Source organism: Nyctibius grandis, chromosome 27 (assembly GCF_013368605.1).
Source record: "Nyctibius grandis isolate bNycGra1 chromosome 27, bNycGra1.pri, whole genome shotgun sequence".
Taxonomy (NCBI): Eukaryota; Metazoa; Chordata; class Aves; order Nyctibiiformes; family Nyctibiidae; genus Nyctibius; species Nyctibius grandis.
In genome coordinates this window covers 3,984,983-4,005,427 of record NC_090684.1, presented here as the reverse complement: position 1 = coordinate 4,005,427, position 20,445 = coordinate 3,984,983, and the positions used below count along the sequence as shown (strand labels likewise).

Here is a 20,445-nt window from a genome sequence, read left to right as displayed (position 1 = left end):
TTCCAATGGCTAATGACCCTTGCTGAGAAGAAATGCTTCCTAATGTCCAACCTGAACCTCCCCTGGCGAAGCTTGAGGCTGTGTCCTCTTGTCCTATCGCTGGTTGCCCGGGAGAAGAGGCCAATTCCCACTTCACTACAACCTCCCTTCAGGTAGTTGTAGACTGCAATAATGCAAACTGACAGCAAACTGACATCTCTTTCTGCCAAGCAGAAAAACCATGCACAGAGTAAGGCTCAGATTTTCCGTGTGTAAACCAGCATCAATGTTTTATTGTTGTGTTTTACCATTCAATGGGGGGGGAAACAAACAAACAAAAACCACCAAAAAAACTCAGACCAGGTACAAAAGCATCAGTCCAGTGTGCATCTAGGTCAAACCATCTGCAATCTGAAGTAACAGCAGATCTCCTCTACACACTGTTTTAATACAAATTCCTAGGGACACAGGTCTATGGTATTTCATCATATGGAAGATCATAATATGAAAAAGAAAAGGTAGCTCCATTTCCACCTTTATCTGTCTGGACGGGTCATTCCCGGCCTGGTTGGCACCATCATGGGTCTGGAGGGTGGTCTCATCATTGGGGGCCCTGGCATCATCGGCATGTGTCCTCCCATTGGTGGCCTCATCCCTGGAGCTACAAGAGGACAGAGGAGATGTTAAGAGAAGAGCTCTCTCGGGACCAGCAACTGCCAAGTCACATCAATAATGTGTGTGGGTTCTCTCCCCCACCCTCCAGGTAAGCTTTGATCTGGAAGCTGGCTGAGAGGGACTGCATTTCCCTGAAGGATATTAGCAATCAGTAGAGCAAGAACCAAGTTCCTGGGTTACATGCCCACTTTTGACAATATTCACTGATAAATTATTTTCGACCACTCAAAGAGACACCAGTTTCATTACTGAATTGGAAAGTTCATTTGGAAGAAAGTGCTGTAAAATCCTCCAGCGTGTTCAAAAAAGACGACTGGCGTACTTCTTCCAGCTGGGTAACAGCATTACCAAAGCAAGTGCTCTCCTAAAAAGCATTGAAATAATGGTTTCCATCCAGCTTCTCCATTTGTTTCAGGCAGCCACTATGCTGCCTAATATCATAGATTATGGATGTATTTTGTGCCTTTAAAAAACACCTAAAGAACAGTTTCTAGCAGCAAGACAATAATTGCAAAAACACTTCACTATTTTAGCGTGCATGCGTGTATTCCTTTAGATCTGTCCCAGTAACTGCTTCAATAAGACGTCCTCTGAGCATTCTTCAAATGCTATTAAGCTCAAAAGCAGAATGGATCAAAGACATTTTAGTTTGCCTTTGCAGTTCTGAAAAAAAAACTTTAAGGCACATTGTTTCCCTGGAACACATTATCTTGAGACATTTGAAACAATAAAATTCATTTAGTACTGAAGCACACCCCTTGTAAGCACTACAAACACAGAATTCCTAAACAATTATAGATCGTTCTGCTAAGACTTGAGGTAGAAAAGCTACAATTTACCAGACCAATAACTTCAGTTGTACAGAGGGACTAGCAACTCTCCATCCATGCTGCATCTAACATGATGTCTGGAGTGATGCAAACTATAAACTAGAGCACATCACTCCAGCTAGCTCCCAAGTACCACGGCTGCTTCACGTTTTCCCACCAAGTTCTTTTCACAACTCTCTATTGCCCAATGAGAGAGAAAATATAACCCAAACATCCTGCAAACCAGACCACGCAGTGCTGCAGTGACAGAGATTTACCCATTTCCAGACTTACCGGGTCCAACCGGCATCATTCCTGGGGGGGGTGGGCCCATCATCGGCATCATTGGAGGTCCACCCATATGTGGGGCCGGCATCATGCCAGGCCGCGGGGGGCCAGCTGAACACGTATACAGAGTGGTTACACATCTGGCTGCTTTCACACTCATCAACAATGCAAAACAGTTATTAAACTTTATAGGACATTTTAGTAATGAAGGTGTCTTAGATTGTTTTATAACTGCCTGCCTTCATTTTCAGTTTCAACTCTGACTTCAGGTGCCAAAAAGTGAAACGAAGGAAGAATATGCTAGGTTTTATTTCCACTTTTGCATACCTAATACAGATGATTACTTCCAAGAGCAGGACTCTTAAGCAGAAAGGAATCTCAGAAGTTTGCCAGCTGAAGTGCAAAATAAGGTTATCAATCCTATTCTATTAAAAAAAAAAAACCCCACAAAACACCATGCTGGAAGTTTTAATGAAGGTGTCTACATGGCAGCTAGCAAGTAACGAGGAGGCACACATTTCTATTAATGTGCTCAACATTACTAAAATAAGACAAACTAAAGATCAAGATGGTTACTGAAACACTCATACAAAGCATTCTCTTACAAAGCATTTGGGTATTCACAAGATCAAAATGTCTTAGCTTGATTTCAAGCTAAAAGGACTTTACAAGTCCAGGAAACATGCAACATAGCTAAAGAGGGCTGCCATCCCAGTCAAAAACTGTCCAGTGGAGACTTACGGATGCTGGGAGGAGGTGGTATCATGGCTCCTGCGGGAGGTGGTGCCGAGAAGGGTGTAGGTGGGATTTTCCCTTGCTGAAATGCAGCCGCTACATTGGGGGGGAAAAGAAAAAAAAAAAAGGAAAGAAAGAATCCCAGGAGAAAAACCAGTTACTAGGCTGAGGAAGCGCCTGCGTCAATCGTCCTTCTCATGCCACGCGGTCCGAGCATACTTCACGTCATGCTGCGTGCTCAGGTGTTCTAACTCTGGAACAAATCCCTGGTTTATGCTGCTTGTCATGGTGGAAGCACCTGATATTCTTGAAGACAATTATTATGGTAATTACTCCAGGTGAGACTAGAGAGCTCCTTGATGAATTTCACATACCTAACAGGAAGGCGGATGGTAGAGAAGATACATGACACGATTGGCAGCTGCAGCTTTCACCTGGGATCATCAGGTAAAGACATGCTCCCTTGAAAATGGTAACAAGGCAATGACTTAGGTGACAAAAAGCATGAAAAACATCTTACGTGAAAGGGAAAAGAAGAAATTCAAAAGACTGAAATCGACTAGAAGGAAGGCAAAAGATGCGAAAGTTGGAAGCATCATGAGGAAAATGGACACAAGGAAACAGAATGAAGCTGCGTCAGGGGAAGTTCAGACTGCACATTAGTAAAAGGCTCTTCACTGACAGGGTGGTTGGTCACGGAACAGGCTCCCTGGGGAAGTGGTCACGGCACCAAGCCTGGCAGAGTTCAATCAGCGTCTGGACAACGCCCTTAGTCATGTGGTTTAGTTTTAGGCAGTCCTGCGAGGAGCAGGGAGTTGGACTCAATGATCCGTATAGGTCCCTTCCAACTTGAGATATTCTATGATTCTATGATCTAAATAAAGTTGCCATAAAGTTAATCTGGCATTTGTATTTCTTTTCACAGAAAAAAGAACCATTATTCAGAGGACAAGCAAGAGGAAAAGAACCCTACAAACTGACAGAGGAAACACTTCATACTTTATTCAAGCCTTTAATAGCAAGACAGGAAAAAAAAAATCAGTATCCCTAGAGAACTGAGGGCAAGCAAGTGCAGCATTTTTTTAAAAATGCAAAAATCCACACATTTTAATGTCCATTTTCCTATCTTTTGGATTTCTTATTCATGCTCTTTACATAAACATGCTATTCCCAAAAAGCAAAAATGTGTTACGTGACCTTGTACGACATGACTAGCAGTGCTAAAGGAAGGGGTATCTACGACCCTCTCAACCACAGCGAGGCACTAAATGCCTCCTTGCATCGACCCCTTGGGCAGAGCCCTCAGTCTCTTGTGTGGAATCCGCCACTCTGATGAGTTCAAGATTCAGATTCTACGTGAAGTTTTTGCTCATGATTCACAGAGCAAAGACTCAACAGGCAAATAAGGAATAATCAACGTGGGAGAATGGAAGAAAAGCAGCCAGAGGAAAGACAGGGGAAGTAACAGGAGAGCAATCCTGGGTCACAGAAGGATTAGCCTTACTTGTTTTGTCAATCAGGCTCTGAGCTTGTTCCTCCATCCATTTTTGATAGTAGTCTTTCACATTCTCTTTATGTTTTCGGCCACTGCAGTGGGTTTTTCTCACGGAGGGCTGAGAAAGAGCACGTAAACCCAAAGTTTACTGGGAATTGTTGTAAAACTCTATAAACATATGCAATTTAGCAGTATAAAACAGGTTGGTTTCTGTGCCCGGTCACAGGACAGGTGATGTACAAAACTTTTACATATAAACTATAAGTGTTGAAACTCAGTTTAAGTAAAAGAGGTTGCCCTAACACCCAGCCAGCTGGCTCCTACTAACTCACCACAACACTCATAGGCAGCCACGAGTGTCAGCTGCCCTCAACTGCTGAATGCTGCTGACATTCAAATTCCTCCTGTCCTTGTTTCTTTTTTTGCAAACAAGTAGGAGAGGAAAGAAGTAAAACAAGTAGGACACCGGAACATTTCAAGTACCTGGCTTTAGTCTATGTAAGTTTTATTTTAATGCACTTGATACAGTTGAGGAATCCATGCAGAAGATTTGGTACTTACAGAGTCATGGGTGAGGTACGTGTCACAGTAATCACAATAAAACCTGGAGAAGGAAAACTCGTTATTAAGAAATAACTTTGCACTGTGAGAGTTAAAGCCCAGCCCCTCACACGGCGCCAGGGCTGTGCCCAGGGGCGGCCTAAGGAAGAGGCGCTGCACCCAACCAGCGCCCAGGGCTCGGCCTGCCAGCGCCGCAGCCCGCACCCAGGACACCCCCCGCCCCTTCCTCTCCTATTTCCGCTCTTCCCGAGGCCTCAACACACACGAACCGCCCGCCGCGGTCACCAAACCCTGCCCGGGGACCAACCGGGCCCGGGAGGCCCCTCACCCCGGCTCCCCCCCGCCCGGCCCAGGCCCTGCCTCCCGCCGCCCCCTCAGCACCGGAGCCCGCCGCAGCCGCGCTCACTTGGGCATGGTGCTCCCCGCGCCCCGCCACCGGCGCCGCCAGGAAGTGACGCACTCACGTAGCGACGCCTTCCGCCGCTTGACCGCCAGCGGCTCCCGTAGAACGGCGGCGCCTCAGGGCGCGACGGCGGCCCACGAAGGACACAAGAGGCTCCGGGGGGGCTTCGCTTTTCCCGCCTCGCAGGAGGGGCCTTCGCCGCTCCCCTCAGCCGCTTCTCCAGTGACGCCACAGTTTCTCCCTCTGCAAACCGACATCAGAGCTGGGCACCGTCACCACGACGGCCCCCTTCCCCCCCCCCGCGGTGAGGCCGGTTCCGCTCGTTGTTTCCCTCCGGACGTGGCCCGCAGGCGGGACAGGCTGCGGTGGTGTTCGCTGGGCACACGCCGCGGCGGGACGCGGCTTCTCGGCCGCCCGCGTCTCCGCTTGGGAAGGAAAAACCTTGACGTAAGGCAGGAGGTTTGCGTGAAAAACCAGGGAGAGTTTATTTACATTAAAAACCTTAACGTACAGCAGGCGTCGTGCTCGCCTGTGTGCCCCCAGCGCGGGCGGGGCCACAACCGGCACCTCTTGTTGTCTTCGTGGGAAATACCCGTTGTTACCGGCCACGGAGCCGCCGGGCCTCGCCCCGAGGGGCTGAAAAAGAGCGGAAATAACGGGAAAAGCGTCATTTTGGGCGGAAAAAAATAAAAAACACTCAGCGAAACCACGCGCATGCGCCAGCCCCGACCCGATACAGCTTGCGCCGCCTCTTTTGCATAGCGCCACGTGACGTCGTTGGCCCCGCCCCGCCGCTTATTTGCATATATCAACACGCGCGCCCGCCGCCCGCACCGCCTCCATCTACGGCAGCGCGCGGCTGGGGATATGCAAATTTACCCCCCCACAGCCAGCGCCTTCCCCCGCCTCCGCAAGGCTCATTTGCATACGCGCCCCGCCCCCTCGCCCTTGCCGCTCTCCTTCCGCCGCGGAGCGGGCGGGGCCGCGGGCGCTCCGCCCACCGCTCCCCCCCTCCCCTCTCCCCCGCCGCGCTCGCGCGGGGGGTGACGCCACCTGGCGCGGTGGCGTCATAGGCCGCGTGCCGCTGGCGTGAGGCGGGGCTGCGGCTGCGCAGTGGCGGCAGCGCTGGCGTCGCCCGCGCCCCCTCCCCTCCGCCCCCCGCCGTGCCCGCGCTCCCCCCTCGCCCCCATGCGGCGCTGAGGCGGCGGCGGCGGCAGCGGGGCGGCCCCGGGGCGGCGACGGGCACCGCTGAGCGCCATGGAGGGCATGGACGTGGATCTGGACGCGGAGCTGATGCAGAAGTTCAGCTGCCTGGGCACCACCGACAAGGACGTGCTGATCGGCGAGTTCCAACGGCTGCTCGGCTTCCAGCTCAGCCCCGCCGGCTGCGCCTTCTTCCTCGACATGACCAACTGGTGCGGGGAACCGGGGGGCTGAGGGGGGAGTCGTGGGCCTGGGGGAGGCGGCGGAGGGGAGCGGCGGGAGGCCGTTGGCCCTGAGGCGGCGGAGGGGAAGGGCGGGAGGCCGCCCGCCCGCTCCGCGGAGGCTGAGCGCCCGAGGGGAGCCTCGGTAGGCCGCCGGTGCTCAGGGACCGGGCGCCGGGCCGGGCCGGGCGCCTTCCCCCGGCTCTGAGCCGCCTCAGGGGACAGCAGGCCTGTCCCGCCGCCCGCGGGGCCCCGCCGGGGAAAGGGGGGGGGGGGGGGCGGTGTTTGTTGTGGGCCCCCTCTTTCCCCTCCCCTTCCCCGAGGTCGGTGATGGCGGGGGGTGTGTGTGGCGGGGAGGGAGCTATCATGGCAGCGCGGAGGAGGAGAGGAGCAGGACGGGGCTGAGGAGGGACTCGGGTTCGCCTCCGGGCTCCAGGTCGGGGTTGTGATTTTGCCAGTGCGAGGAGCTCGTCGGTCAAAGGGCTGCGAAGCTGTTAAAGAGTGACTAATTGATAGGAAGAGAGGCATGTGATCCAGCGGACCCAGGAGCTCTTAAAGGGCGCTTTCTCTGCGGAACGGGAGGATGAGCTGAATTCAGGGATGGATTATGGTGTCCTGGACCCTAAACCGGACTTCCGAAGGAGGGAAACCCGTGGTAGAAAGGCTGTATGGAAGTCTTAGAGCTACTACAGCCTGCACGTGAAACTTACCCAGGTGTTTGGCAAAAACTTAGCATCTGCTTGCGAACTAGAGGTCTCTTTCTAAATACTCCGGCTTTTGGTGTATATTTTGGCTTTATAAAGGCGCTCTGTTGCTGCCCTAGAAAAAAAAAAAAGCAGGTGCAGGTTGTCTGGGAAGCTGCAGCTCAAGAAAAACGTGGGAAAGATGCAATGAAATGGTGAAAAACAGAAACCAGGAGTGTTAGTGGTGTAGAGAGCCTGGTGACTGCAAAAGAATGTTGTGAAGCTGTTGCCGTCTGGATGGTGGGGTTGGACTTGTAATTAGCACTTGCATCTTTTAAACCATCTCTACTAGCTGTTGTGTAGGGCACTAACCAAAATGTGACTCTTTTGATAGGTTTGCATCTCTTCCCTGTGATGGATGTGGGAGAGCAAAGTGTTTTCTGTTTCAGATATTGTTAACAGAGATTACTTGGTTAAGTTGTAGTTACTATTGTTTCTTAGAGGTGTAACATCAAATCCAGAAACCTCAGGTTTGAAACTTGAAATCTAAGCGAAGGTCTCGATATCAACAGTTGGGAAAGAACTTGTATGGGATTGTTTGAATAAACAGTCATAATACAACTTTGTCACCTTTTTCCTTTCATCTTTCCCTCCTTCCACAGTTCTGTATTGAATTATATTGGCAAATCTGCATCTGCAGAGGGAGTAAGGGAATAGCAAATAATACCATGTGCTTTGTAAGCTGATACAATGCAAAAGAAGGTCTCTCTCGAGGAGTTCAGGAGTTTGCTTTGGAGGAGAAGTGGTTCACAGCAGAAGATGCTTTCCATCTTTATTCGTGTGTTGATAATATGAAGGAAACTACTGATACTGCAGCATAATGCTGGGGTTTTTTTCTGTGATGTTCCTTGGGAGAGCAGAAAGTTTAGCAGAGCTTGAAGTTTCTCGTGAAGATGCTGTGTATAACCATAGTATTCCTGGTTTGTGTTGAAGCAGCTCTTTTTCAGGAGTATTTAATTTCTTTTTGAAGTAACAGTATCTCAAATACAATCTTATAACCAATGGCTTTAAAAAAAAAAAATCTTAATTACAGTTGAAGAAAATCTTAAGTGATGAAAATAGCTTTAATTTCACAACTTCAGTGGCTAGTCTGGTTGTGAAAACATAAGTTTTCAGTGGTTTTTTTTGAAAGTATTAGTTGATAAGCCTTTAGATGAATGGGGGCATGTAAAAAGGAAATCTGTTGAGTTGGTGTATACAAGAGTATATGAAAGTTAGCACAGGCTGTAGTGTGGTTAGTCTTAGAGTGGGCTTAAAGCCTGTGCGAGTCTAACCTTTCAGCAGCAGGGAGCCGAGTTAGGTATGCTGGCAGGTGCTGCTCGTTTTTCTCGTGTGTTCTTGCCAGGGTGCCGCTTCCCTGACCTGTGGTATCATTTGTTGTGCCTGGTTTTGTACAGTTTGCAGTTCTGCTGCTGTGTTTCTGTCTTGTTCTCCAGCTCCCACCTCTTCTTAGTATGGCCTTTGGGTTATTAGCCTGGATATACTAACCCTGCTCTCCCTCTTTACAAAAAGCTGCCATCAAGATGCATTTTCCTTTTCTGGAAACACCTTTCCTTTGTTGAGGAACCCTGTGTAATCCACACTGCCCCAGGTGATGTTAGGCAGTCGCCTACTAGGTTTGGGTTTTTTGTGGCCTAGAATTAGGGTCAGAATCTTCTATCACCAGTCTGCAAATAATTGGTCTCAAGGAGACTGTCAAGTCACTTTTCCTTTTGTTAAAGGTATGGCACTTTCTGTAGTGGTGATCCCTTCACTATCTTTCTGCACCAGGATTCATGTTCATCTGCAGGAAATGGTGAGGGAGTTCACAGCAAAGGTGAGAGAAGTGCACTTACCTGGCAGACGGGGTTCTTTTTAGCCATGCCCGTGTGTGGGTTAATTAACAAAGATATAAATAATTTTCTCTAGACCTTTTTTCACATGTGTGGCAAGCTGCTCTTTGGTGATAATTAGGTAGTCTCCAGACCTGAAGTTACTTCCCTGTTGTATGCCTTTCACATATTGTGTAGTAAATAATCTGAGCTGGAATGTGTTTTGAAAGAATATTTCCAATAATATCATTAGTGATTGTATTTAACATATTTTAAGTGAATTTGCAGTTCTGCTGGAACAGAGGAATTATTTTAAAATAGCTTGTTCAGCCAATTGGGGGAAGAAAAATGGTGGTTGATTGTGGAGTGATACAGATACTTGTAAGTAGCCTTTAAAAGTCTCTAAACTTCTCCAGTTTACCTGGAATTGCTGAATGTGCTTTCAAAGTTCTGGCAGACTTGGGGCAGTACTAAGAAACCGCCAGCTGGCTTTATTAGCAATATTGCAGAAATGCTTCAGGTAGAACATACACATCCTGAGTTTCTGAGACTGTTCCTTGATCTTCAAGAAATACAGGTTAAACGCTTTGGCGAGCTGTCTTTTTCCCTGTTACTTATTCAATGCTTTCCTAGAGTTCTGGCTCTTTTTAATTACACCTTGAGCTTTGCTTGTGGGCTGGTCTAACTCCTTAGCTTTCTGCTACATAAATCCTATTTTGCCCTTTCTGAGAGTCCCAACTGTACGTTCTTCAAAGGCAGCACACGTTGTCCCTCTTTACTGCTTATTTATTTATTTTTCATTAGAAGTTTTGAGGCTTTTGAGTGAGAGGTTGAGCTCTCGCTTTTGGCCTAAAACCAAAAGTGAACTTTCTCCCAAAGATGTTTTGGCACCGAAACACTTACTTCCTCTGGAGGAAAACCCAGGCAGCGTAGTTGGGAGGGCATTTTGCTGCCATTGCATCTAGGATAAAAAAAAAAATCCACCCTCCATTAAATGGCATGCTTAACTCTGCCTGCTCCCTTCCCCCCTCCAGATGTTGTGCAGTGCCGAAGCCCGGCTGCCTGCACACTGAAGCACATCCCGCACCGCAGGTTGGAGGGAGGGGGCTGTTGGGAGTGATTTTTGTGGTAAAGTGAAGTTCCAGGTGTTGACTACAGCTCTTCAGTGTTATGTGATAGTATGGCCAGGAGCGTGTCTGAACTTGTCTAGGCTCAGTCTACCGACATAAGAAACTCCTTTCGAACAACCCTTTGTGCTGATGTTTTAAAAATAGAGATTGTTCAGCTCAGACGGTTGATGCTGAATGAGTCTGTGCCCAAATACCTGCTCACAATCTTCCTGACACTGGGACAGTTGTAGGTCTCTGGAGAGATGGTACCAAGGCAGACTGGACTCCCTTGAAAACACTTGCAAAACAAAAGCTTTGAAGTGCAAGCCTGGCCCTGACTGGTTTTCAGCAATATGGATTAGTGTAAGAGCGGAGGAAACTTTGCAAAGAATGTGTATTTTATGTTTTGTTGACACTCAGTTAAGGCCTATTTCATAAAAGTCACTAGATTCCTCTAAAGCTGGTATGGAAATTGTATTGTGACAAGGAAGAGGAATCGTTTGGGTTTTTTTACTTGGAGAGTGTACCGACTTTGAGGGTGAGAGGCTGCAGCGTAAGGCTTGGAGCTTCTTTAATTCTGTGAGAAAGTGAATAAATTTGAAGTAGCTAGTGTTGCTGGATTTAATTCCATATTTCAACACAGTTGCCTGTGAAGGAATCCCTTCCTCATTTGAAAGACTTTATGTATATTTCAGTAATTTACATGTAATATTTCTTTCTCTTTTTTAGCTTTTGTTTAGAAAGCTGAATTGTTATTAGTCTTGTAGGTGTGCTATTTAATGGAAATGTGTCATGATTTCCATTTGTGTGGGGAAAACAGTTTTATTGTTGCAAATCCTAGCCTTTTGATCTAGCTTTTTGGTGAAAAAGGTCTTTTTAAGGTCATTATTTGTAAGGTAGTCTGTAAGTTCTCAATTTTTTTATATGCTTAGAAGAATTTGTAGCTGTATCATGGTTTAACTAGAGCTCTGAAGACTTGTACTTTAGAGTATATGATGTTTTGCATGAAAATATAAGTTTATCTCTGAAAATACTAAACAAATACGCTGTAAAACCTCTTTCTGTATTGTGTAAGATGCAGGGCATTTCTGTATGTATGAGTGACGTGAGCCAAGGTGAGGCAGGGATTATATGGTGGCGATATCGATTTTTACATTAGAAAGCTGAAATTTTCGAGCAAAGCAAGGTAAATGTATCTTAACATTTTTGTGCAAGTGTTTTATTGATCTTAAAGAACAGACAGAATATTGGCTTTTAACAAAATTGCCTTATAAAGGCACTTTTTTATCCCTATGGGTGGGCTGTTTAAATTCTTTATGTCAAATGAACCACCTATATTGCCCAGAAGTGGATGTACTTGATTGGGAGTCTAAAGACACGTTTTAGCTCATAGGAGCTTTTTATTACTTTTACTCTGACTTTGTATAAGTGTTTGATTTTTGCTTTCTAACGAAGATGATAGGATGCTACTTTAAGTAAAACTCAGACCTGTGCATGAAAATGTATCTGCTTACACTTGATATTAGTGCTGGAGTGTAGATACTATTCAGAGAAACACTTGAGGTATATTTAGGTAACACCTCAGGGCATACAGAATTTAACGTAACAGGCTCGAATCACCAGGATTCACTCACACATGATGCATTTCCCACAATGGGTAACACTAATACCCCTGGTCTTGATTTTTTTAACCTTGCAGGTGTTTGTCATCCTATGGTACGGTATTTTTCCGGTCTTCAAATAGTTGTGTGTTATGTTTCAAAGATCTATGGAACAAGCATATGTAGAAAGCAAATATAAGGACATGGAAAGTCAGACCGTGCAGCCGTGAAGTTTTTAGGCATTACCTGTCAGGATATGAATATTGAGGTGGAATGTGTGGCCTTAGCTGCACCACGAAACCTTTGACTGTGTGGTTATATCAAAAGCCAATTTCCCTGATTGCAGTCTGGCTCTACATGATTGGTGTGGTAGAGGGGTTCCCAACAACTAACTGCTGCCATTAAATTACCTGCATTTTTATTCCAACCCTTACTTAAACACCAGCAACCCCCAAGGAATGTAGTTGATCTCTTAAATCAAAACACTGGGTTTAGATCATTCTTTAGATGCAAATATGCATCTTTCCTATGACTGATCAAATACTTCTGATTATAGACCTAATACGGTGTTAGATTTGTATTTGTTGAACATTTGTTGTGGGGAAAAATCTATTCTTCTCTGGTCTTATATCAAGATCTCTTCTCTAGTTTTTATTTGGAAATCCTGACTGAAGTGTGATCATATCAATTTGGTTTTTGCAGCTGTTTGAAGGCAGCGTTTTTGTTGATAGCAGTTGATTAGTTTACTGGACATCAGAGAACTCCATCTGATTTTCAATAGATGTTCTATCTTGCTACATTTACTGAGTTTTCCTCTTTTTGTCCAGATGTGAGAAGTCAAAGGGAAGGCAGGATAAAACAACAAATGGTAGGATTTTCTCTTTCCCTGAAGTAATGAATATAAACCCGTCTTTCGTGTTCATATTGGCATTGTTGGATTTGCCACAAAGACGGTGCTGCCGTGGTGAGTGGGGCGTTGGGGTGTGTGTGCTTTGCCTTTGCCGAGTTCAGGGGACCCTGCTGTCCGTGTTCTGTCTGCTCCACGTCTCAGCCCGTGGGACTCCTGTGACTTCCCTTGTGCTAATCCACATTTAGATAAATCTGAGGAAAACTTCCCACTGCTCTGTGTAAATCTCACGCTTAGTCTTGACACTCCTTTCCTTTTGAGAGGGCAGCAGTGGGGAATCCTCGTGTCATGGAGGAGGCAGGAAACCTGAGACCTGATCTTTCAAGCCAATCCTCCTCCTTCCCTGGAAACTTCTTTGGGTTAGTTCAGTACTCATCCAGGCATCTGTTGGGGAAGTGGTAGCGGCGGGTGGGAAGTCGTGTTACTTTGCTTCTCTTCTTCCTAGGTCAGGTGATAAAAACAAAACAATCTTGTACTCTTGTGTCTCAGCACATAGGAATTGCTTTAATTAATCTAGGTCTTAATGTGTCTCTAGTTATTAATATTTGTAGGTGGTAACCAGTTGAACTGAATGTGGTGAGAAGGGTGAAGGACTTGGTTTAAAACATCATCTGGGTTTTGATAAAGGGGAGAGGGAAGATGAGGATTTAAACTTGATGGCATTCTTACTCTAAACATTTAATGAAATGTTGTCCTTAAGGGCAGAAAAGGCACCACAGAAACAGGTCTAGTAGTTCTTGATGTACTGGTGTCAAAATGCCAGAACTGGAGCTGTGGCTGCTGCTAAGCAGTGTGTACATGGGGTCATCGTACCCTGTAGCTGGGGAGCAGAAAACAGTTTTTAAACTGTTTAATCTGTTGTGGCTAACTTAAAGCATAATGGATGTCATCTTAGTACGTGTGAATTGTAGACTGTTCATCTCTGGTCTCCACAGCTGTCCCCTGATGCTACTAAAAATAACAAAATTATAGAATTCAACAATTAAAAGCTGTCCAAGAAAACATTTTTTTATCTAGTGCATTAAAATAACCAAACATACACCTCCAGAATAACTCAAATATTTGACCTGATTATTTTGAATGATGTCTAGACTTAAAATATATTGTATTTTTAACTATGGAGCATACTATAATTGTGCTACGCTCCAAGATACAAAACGTTTAAAAATTGGGTGCGTGTGAAATGGAAATGTAAGCAGACAACTGTAGCAGAAGGAATTGGGTACAATATAATTTTAGTCCAGCTGGACTGCCTTACATGCCTGAACTTGTTCTCAGTCAGTTTCTGTAGCTTAATCCCCCTTAACTTTAATGCAGACAATTATAGATTGGTGACATAGTTGATACTGAGGAATTAGCAGTTACAGAATCTTCTGTGTACTGGCAGCTCTTGATTACTTTCCACGGGGAAAAGCTGTTGCCTGTTTTCAGTGGCAGCAAGCAGAGAGCAGCTCCTGCTGTGACATTCTCAAAATATTTTACTCCACACTTAAAGCTCCTGACCACCTGCTTTAGGAGGGTTCAGCTGCTGGGGGTGGCTGTGTGGACTCGTGCTTGTAGTAGCACCGTAGTACTGATGCTGTCGTTGAGGCCGCTTGCTGTTGTTTGGCAAGGTGCAGTGCTCAGCCAAGTGCAGGCACCCCGATAATGGTTAAACTGCCGATGTGTTTGTGCGTGTCTAAAAGCCTGCTAAAGGAAATTGATTTCCTTTGGTGGTTTGGGGTGCACAGAAAATGGTGTCCCTCTTCTGTGGCCACTCAGTTGCTTTCCTCGCACTGCCCCTGCAGAGAGCACAGCATTGCTTCTACTCACCACAGGTTTCTGTCTTCTTCCTGGAACATCCCACTTGTATTTGGAACTGCCTGTTTTCAGCTAAGACAATGAAATGTTTTTTCTGTGGCTTCATGTGAGAAAATACATAAGCTTTGAATTAGCCAGCCCTTTTTTTTCCTGCCCTCCTTCAGCTGTGTAAGTTCAGCGTAAAGCTTTCAGCTTCCCTCAGCGGTCCTTTTGGATCTTCTAACATCTTCTAAGGTAGTTTCCCAACCTCACAGTTCAGTGTGAGACATCAAGAATGAAGATAACTGATAGACAAATTTTGCTTTCTGAAATTATGTCTATTGAAAGCTCTTCACTGTTTAAAATTCCGGTCCTTCAAAGCATCTTGAGACTTTCCTCTTAATTGCCATGTGTCATCTCTACTGAAAATGTTTGAATTGAAAACTCCAGGTAGAAGCGCTTCCCTGTGGTGTAATGAGCACATTGTGCACCTCTTCCCCCCAGCCCCTTCAGCTTTCTCTAAGGCTTTGAGTGAGGGATCTCCGACTTCAGGAGCAACAGGAGAGCTGCTTGAGATGTCCTAGCCTGTAGTACTATCAATCCAGTTCCCCAATAGTTGGGGCAAAGAAGATACTGGAGACTAAGGGACAGAAAGAGTGGGTTTAGGATTGCCTCGTTTGGGTGTCCTCCATGTAGGTTTTTAATCTCTCCCACCTGTATGATGTAGAGATGTTCCATTATTTAGGAGTGAGAAATTATCCATCTGCTGCGCTCTCTCTTTTGCACCTTTCTTTGTTTCTAACAATAGACACCTTATGGGGTATTGTGGTGCCTGGTTACATCCTCCATTTGGAGGACGAGAGAAGGGTCTGTAAAGGTTGAGAATTCCGTTATGGAAAGAGTGCAAGGTGTTCTACGTAACAGATTATGTTCTTGAGATTTTATTGTACTTTTATATCGCTGCTCAGTTTTTGCATTGCGTGTTTCCAGGAGAATGACACCCGAGTTGCTTTTCTCATGACAAAATATTGCACCGTCTGTGAGTGCTGAGCACATACAACGAACATACGTTACAGCTTGGGCACTTGCCTGGCTTTTCCCTCCCTCCACAGAGGGAGATAAATGTACCTTGGCGTTCACTTTATTACACTTGCTCTGCACAACGAAGTGACCGAGTCCATTTGTCAAAGTGCTTTCTGCTTGACTTAATAAATGTCCTCTCCCTACTGTCTGTGTATGATCTAAGAGCTACATCCTGTGTGAAATTCTAAATCGAAGGCTAACTCGGTATTCCACTGAGAAGTCTGGCCTTCGCTTTTTCTGACAGCTCAGGAGAATCAGAGCACTGGAAGCTTTCACCCGTCAGCTGGTGATAGGTGGTGTGGCTGTAGGAGTGGGCAGGAGCTAGTAAGAGCAAAATTTACATGCTGGATTTTGAGCTTAAGCTGTGATTTGATTTGAATTTTTACCCCCCAGAAATCTTTCTTTTAAATAAAAAAATCCTTTTTCTTTGGATCTTTCATCCAATAATTTGACAATAAATGTAAACTTAGATTCCTATAACACTGATAGTTAAAATTTTAAAGTTGTTTCTTTCTACTGTTGTAAAAAGTGGAGTTTTGGAATGGAATTCTTATGTGTCACCACATACATTAGACAGCCTGCACACCGTAAGGGATTTTTTTTTCGAGTTCAGATCTTTTAGCTGCTGCATTGAAAACAAAACCAAAATACCATTCCTTGTGTCAGCCACGCAGGATGGTTAGTGGGAGGGGTGTGTGGGAGGGGTACAGCTGCTGAATGATAGACTATTCCTCCAGTTCACTTTCCCTCTACCTGTTTTGAGAATAGCTGTTTGCCAGGACTCTGATGTCCCTTGTCTGGTGTGTTAGGATGGCCTCTTTGTGTTACTTTCCTTCCGAGATGCTTAACTTGTATGTGTTGAAAGAATCATATGTTTTATTGGTAACAGAAGGATTAGGTGGTGTGTGCATCCCCTGCTTTGCATAAAGCCGCAGTGAGTAAGCTTCGATTTCTTCATTCTCCTAAAAAAAAATCTGATTCAATTAAAAATAACTCCAATTACCCGTATATTGCTTTTTGTTTATGCAACAGGTTGTATAAGGAGGCCTCTGGTTTATGAATTGATTTGGAAGAGTTTCTTTTATTTTTTGAATACTGCGTGGTGACCTAGTTAATTGGAAGTAATTGCTGTCTAAATATATTGGTTTAACATAACAAAAGGCTGTCTGGAAAAAAACAGGCAAGGGAAAGAATGGCTCAAGATAAACCAACTCTTTGCAAACACTTAAGAGTTGTTAAGGGACATCTCCAGAGCTATTAGCAGAGAAGGTTTTAACTTCACTATTGTAATTTAGCTCCTGAGGCTTGAAACAAAGCGGCAGAGCAGAAGAATTGATCTGAAAAGAAACACTTTCTCTGGTTCTGCGGGTGGTGTTTTGTTGGAAAAGCACTTGACATGCAAGAGTCATGGGATGCCCTTGGAGAGGAAGGAGTGGGCTACCCATAGTTAGAAGGGATTTGGTGGATAATATGGAGCTATAACCTTTATCTGTGACCTTCTCCCCTCTCTTTCTCCCCAGGATCTTGCTCTTAGGACTGAAATTGAGCACTGTGTTGATTTTAAGTAGGTTCACCAGGTCACTGGGGTGACTTCAGATTGCAGGATTCTTTCAGAACTTTGAGCCTAAATCCTGCCAGACCTGCTCTGTAAGTATGGCAGAGCTACAAACTGTTGCAGTCCAGGACTGCTCTAAGAATGGAAAAATTGCTTAATTTAGGAAAGGTAAGGAGGGCCTGACACCTGAAGGGCTGTGTTAAGAAAGAGATGTATGGCCATCCCTGTAATTAGGAGAGATCAGCCATGTAAATTACACTGGCTGGATTTGGCGCGCTCATCTTCATTTCAAAGCTGTTTGGTTTATAATAGTAATTTATCTCATATGGCAGAGAGCAAAGGGGTAGTGTGGTGCAAGTCACACCTAGGAGGAGTAAAATGAAGCAGGCATGGATGTGTAGGCAGAAGCCTTTAGATGATAACACCTTCCTCTGAGGTCTAACTCTTTGTTCCTGTCCCTGAAGTACCTGCAATTACAACTGAGGCACAAGGGTAAAGACCTAAAAGAAAATTTTTATGTATATTTTTTTTTTAAAAAAGACCTATTTCAAGGCCTTGAGTGTGTTTGACCTTGAAGCCATCTCTCGTATTAACGCTTGCGTTTGCTTGTAAACTCCCACTAATGTTATCCCTATAGTAGAAAGGCAGAGCAGCAGGGTGTACTACTTAGTCTCAAGAACCTGGAAATAATCAGGTTGCAAATAGTTTGCCTCTGCAAATGGCACTTGTTTTCCCCAAGCAAAGTACTGCATTCAAACGGATACTTGGGGTTTTTGGGGGTAGGGAAGGGGAAGCACAGTCTGTTGGAAAGAGTGGAAACAAAGCTAGCAGTGGTAGGTCGCTGGCTTTGCTGGTTGTGTAAGCAGAGAACATGACTAAAATGTGAGTGCTGTGGGTATCTCCCGCAGCAGAGCGGTGCCACACGGCCTCTCAGTGGCTGTCTCTTAGGGTTGTCTGTGTCAAAGAACTTGAACTCAAGTCAGATTTGCTTTGTCATCCTGACTTTGGCTCTTGCCACTTTCAATTTCTCTTTAGTTTCTGGAAGCTGCTTTTTAATTCTCTAGTGGGAAGGCTGAGATAGATCCGAACACGTGAAAGGGCTCATCCCAAACAAAACCCGCCCCGCGTTGATCAAAATTAATTCTGGGGCTGTCCTATGCTGGGACAGGAGTTGGACTCGATGATCCTTGTGGGTCCCTTCCAACTCGGGACATTCTGAAATGGTGGGAGCGGGAAGGTGGGTTTGTGAATATCTGATCTCAAAGGGTGGCAGGTCTGTTTTTCGGCATGTGTTCTTCTTTAGTTAGTTTTTAACTAAATGCTGCAGAGGACTGGCGTTGTTTCCCAATGGCAAAGCAAGCAATGAAACATGACACAGGGAGGGGAAGAGGGTTGGCAGAGGGCCTATGTGCACAAATAGCCCACTACCTTCTGAAGAGTATTTACAGCCAAGCAAACAAAAAACAGTGCAGGCTGCCTTGCAAAGAATTACAGTAGAAATCTTCCCCTTGGAACTTTTAATTTGTCCTCTCAATGTCAATAAAAAGTCATTACTACTGATTGCAGAATCATAACTCACAAGATGTTGTGGTATGTCTAAAAATGTATTTATGTGGTAGTGGATTAGGAAGAGAAAGAGCTGTATTGCTGTCTTTTGCAGCTCTTGGAATACCTTTTGCTGTGGATTGCTGTAATACAGGAAGAAATCCTAGTGAAAACTAAACTCTAGATCATAGTGTTAGCTGGCTGAGCGAACAGGAGTCTCTTGGCACAGCCCTGTTGAGAGTTATGTAAATCTTGTGCAGTGTATAAGCAACAGGCGGTTGGTGACGTAAAGCTGAGCATTTGTCTCTATTTATTGGCTAATGTGACATGCACCCTTCCTGCAGCGTTTGACTGAGCTGGCTGTATTAAATATAGCCCCGACACTCCTAAGGAGAAAATGCCTCAAGCTGAATAATGGCTTCTGCTCTGAAATTCATTGTTCTAAATGTGGAAATCTTACACGGTGGCTCTTTTGTGTCCGCTTTGTATCAAAGTCCATTCCGTGCTGATGGCGAAAGGTCTCGCTGTGAGCCTCCATGCGCTGAATTTGCCAATCGATCACCGTGGCCGTGTGGTGCAGAACATTCCTCCAGTGCCTCCTAACGCGTTGGCTGTGCTCTGGGAGACCGAGCAGGCTGGCAGTAACTCCTGCAGTTGACACAGCGTGATTATCTTCTGTCACTCGTGATGGATTACCAAACTGAGGCATCTGTGGTTTAGGTCCTCTCCCACCTGCCCCATCGCGGGTGGCTCGCAGATCTGCCTAATACTGCTATTAGCCCCTTTGACCCAAGCTCCAGTGCTATTAGCTACTATGCTTTGGGTCCTCTGTGTTTTCTGTGAGGAGAAGGCAGTGGTACTTCCCCCATGCAGTTCTGATTTTATCCAGAACATCTGATTTTATTTTCTTTCCCTTGAACGCTGTAGGAATTGAACAGGAGGCAGTTCCTTTGCTCACCGTTTCGAGCCTCTTTCCAGCTGGCGAGCAGTCCAAAAAGCCCTGTGTTTGCTCTTTCTCAGGGTCATGCTGCAAATGTTTCTCTTGCTTTCACCTTGGCTTTCTGGCTTTGGTTTAGACACATGACGCTCCACCACACAATACAAACCCTCTATATATCACTGTGCCCATACAGTGCAGCTTCTGACTAGCCTTGTACGTGGCTTTGTTATAAGTAGTGGTTCCCAGTTCTTGAAGGTTTTTTTTCCTATCCTGCTCAAAAAAGCAACACAGATTTTTGTAATCGTGAATAAAAAGCAGTTATGCCCATTGCATTTGGTGAGATTTTACTCATCTCCATTCTCACAGCTCCTACTCAAAACGTGTAAATTAGGGCCACAACTTCACAGACATGCGTAAACAGAGGAATGACATGATTTGCCAAACACTTACATAATAACTTAATAGTATATCGTGGAATGGCAGCTAAGACTCATGAATCCTCTTCCTGTTTGCTCCTCTTTTCAAATTAATTGTCATATGAGTTTCAGCTACACCACGACACAGGAATCAATAGCATTTGTGGCTTTCTGAATGTCCTTGATATATCAGACTTCCACTGTCATTTGTCTTTATTCAGTAAGAACTTTTGACTCGTATGGTTTATAAGTTCCTCTGAGCTGTGTCTATCCAGAGCTGAGCAGTTGCTTTAATGATTAATAAATAGTCTTAGAGTACTTGTGGCTCATACATGACCATGTGTCTCAAAAGCGGCAAGGCTTGAGTTATTATCCATAGCTGCTGCTGCCCTTTGGCCCTGAGAGTGATCATAAGAGCTTGCTGTGTGTTTTGTTCATCTTATGCTCCTTTTGGACCTTCCGTGCCAAAATAAAACGGAGAGGTTCAGCCCTTTTGAAATTAGTTCAGCAAACAAGGCTGGTAGAAAGAAACCACCCTTTTGTTTACATGCTGCTGTGTAGCACTTCCCTCAGTATCTCTAGAACTT

The 20,445-nt window shown here is 45.4% G+C and overlaps 2 protein-coding genes across 3 annotated transcripts in view; one reads left to right on the top strand and one right to left on the bottom strand.

Moving 5' to 3' along the window:
• Positions 1 to 241: 241 nt before the first annotated feature.
• On the bottom strand, positions 242 to 5,037 carry SNRPC (small nuclear ribonucleoprotein polypeptide C). Of its 2 annotated transcripts, none has more exons than XM_068419253.1 (6): positions 4,949 to 5,037; positions 4,543 to 4,585; positions 3,991 to 4,099; positions 2,493 to 2,585; positions 1,758 to 1,862; positions 242 to 640 (listed from the first exon to the last, which is right to left on the bottom strand). In XM_068419253.1, exons 1-6 carry the CDS (start codon positions 4,954 to 4,956, stop codon positions 516 to 518), a joined length of 483 nt encoding a protein of 160 aa, XP_068275354.1. In that variant the 5' UTR covers positions 4,957 to 5,037; the 3' UTR covers positions 242 to 515. The 2 variants fall into 2 exon arrangements, with proteins under 2 accessions (XP_068275354.1, XP_068275355.1); XM_068419254.1 differs by having other exon boundaries at positions 2,493 to 2,582; positions 4,949 to 5,032.
• Positions 5,038 to 6,106: 1,069 nt separating this feature from the next.
• Positions 6,107 to 20,445, top strand: part of ILRUN (inflammation and lipid regulator with UBA-like and NBR1-like domains) — a 33,921-nt gene continuing 19,582 nt past the window's right edge. The window contains exon 1 of the mRNA XM_068419374.1: positions 6,107 to 6,360. Within this exon, the coding sequence (XP_068275475.1) occupies positions 6,203 to 6,360 (158 nt within the window). The 5' untranslated portion in view covers positions 6,107 to 6,202. The remainder of the gene's footprint in view (positions 6,361 to 20,445) is intronic.

Excerpts from the sequence above, each read along its gene's own strand:
- SNRPC (XM_068419253.1), bottom strand. Across the intron at positions 2,586-3,990 it reads GAGCCTGATTGACAAAACAA|TAGCGGCTGCATTTCAGCAA; the intron begins GTAAGGCTAATC and ends TCCCCCCCAATG. Across the intron at positions 641-1,757 it reads AATGATGCCGGTTGGACCCG|CTCCAGGGATGAGGCCACCA; the intron begins GTAAGTCTGGAA and ends GTCCTCTTGTAG.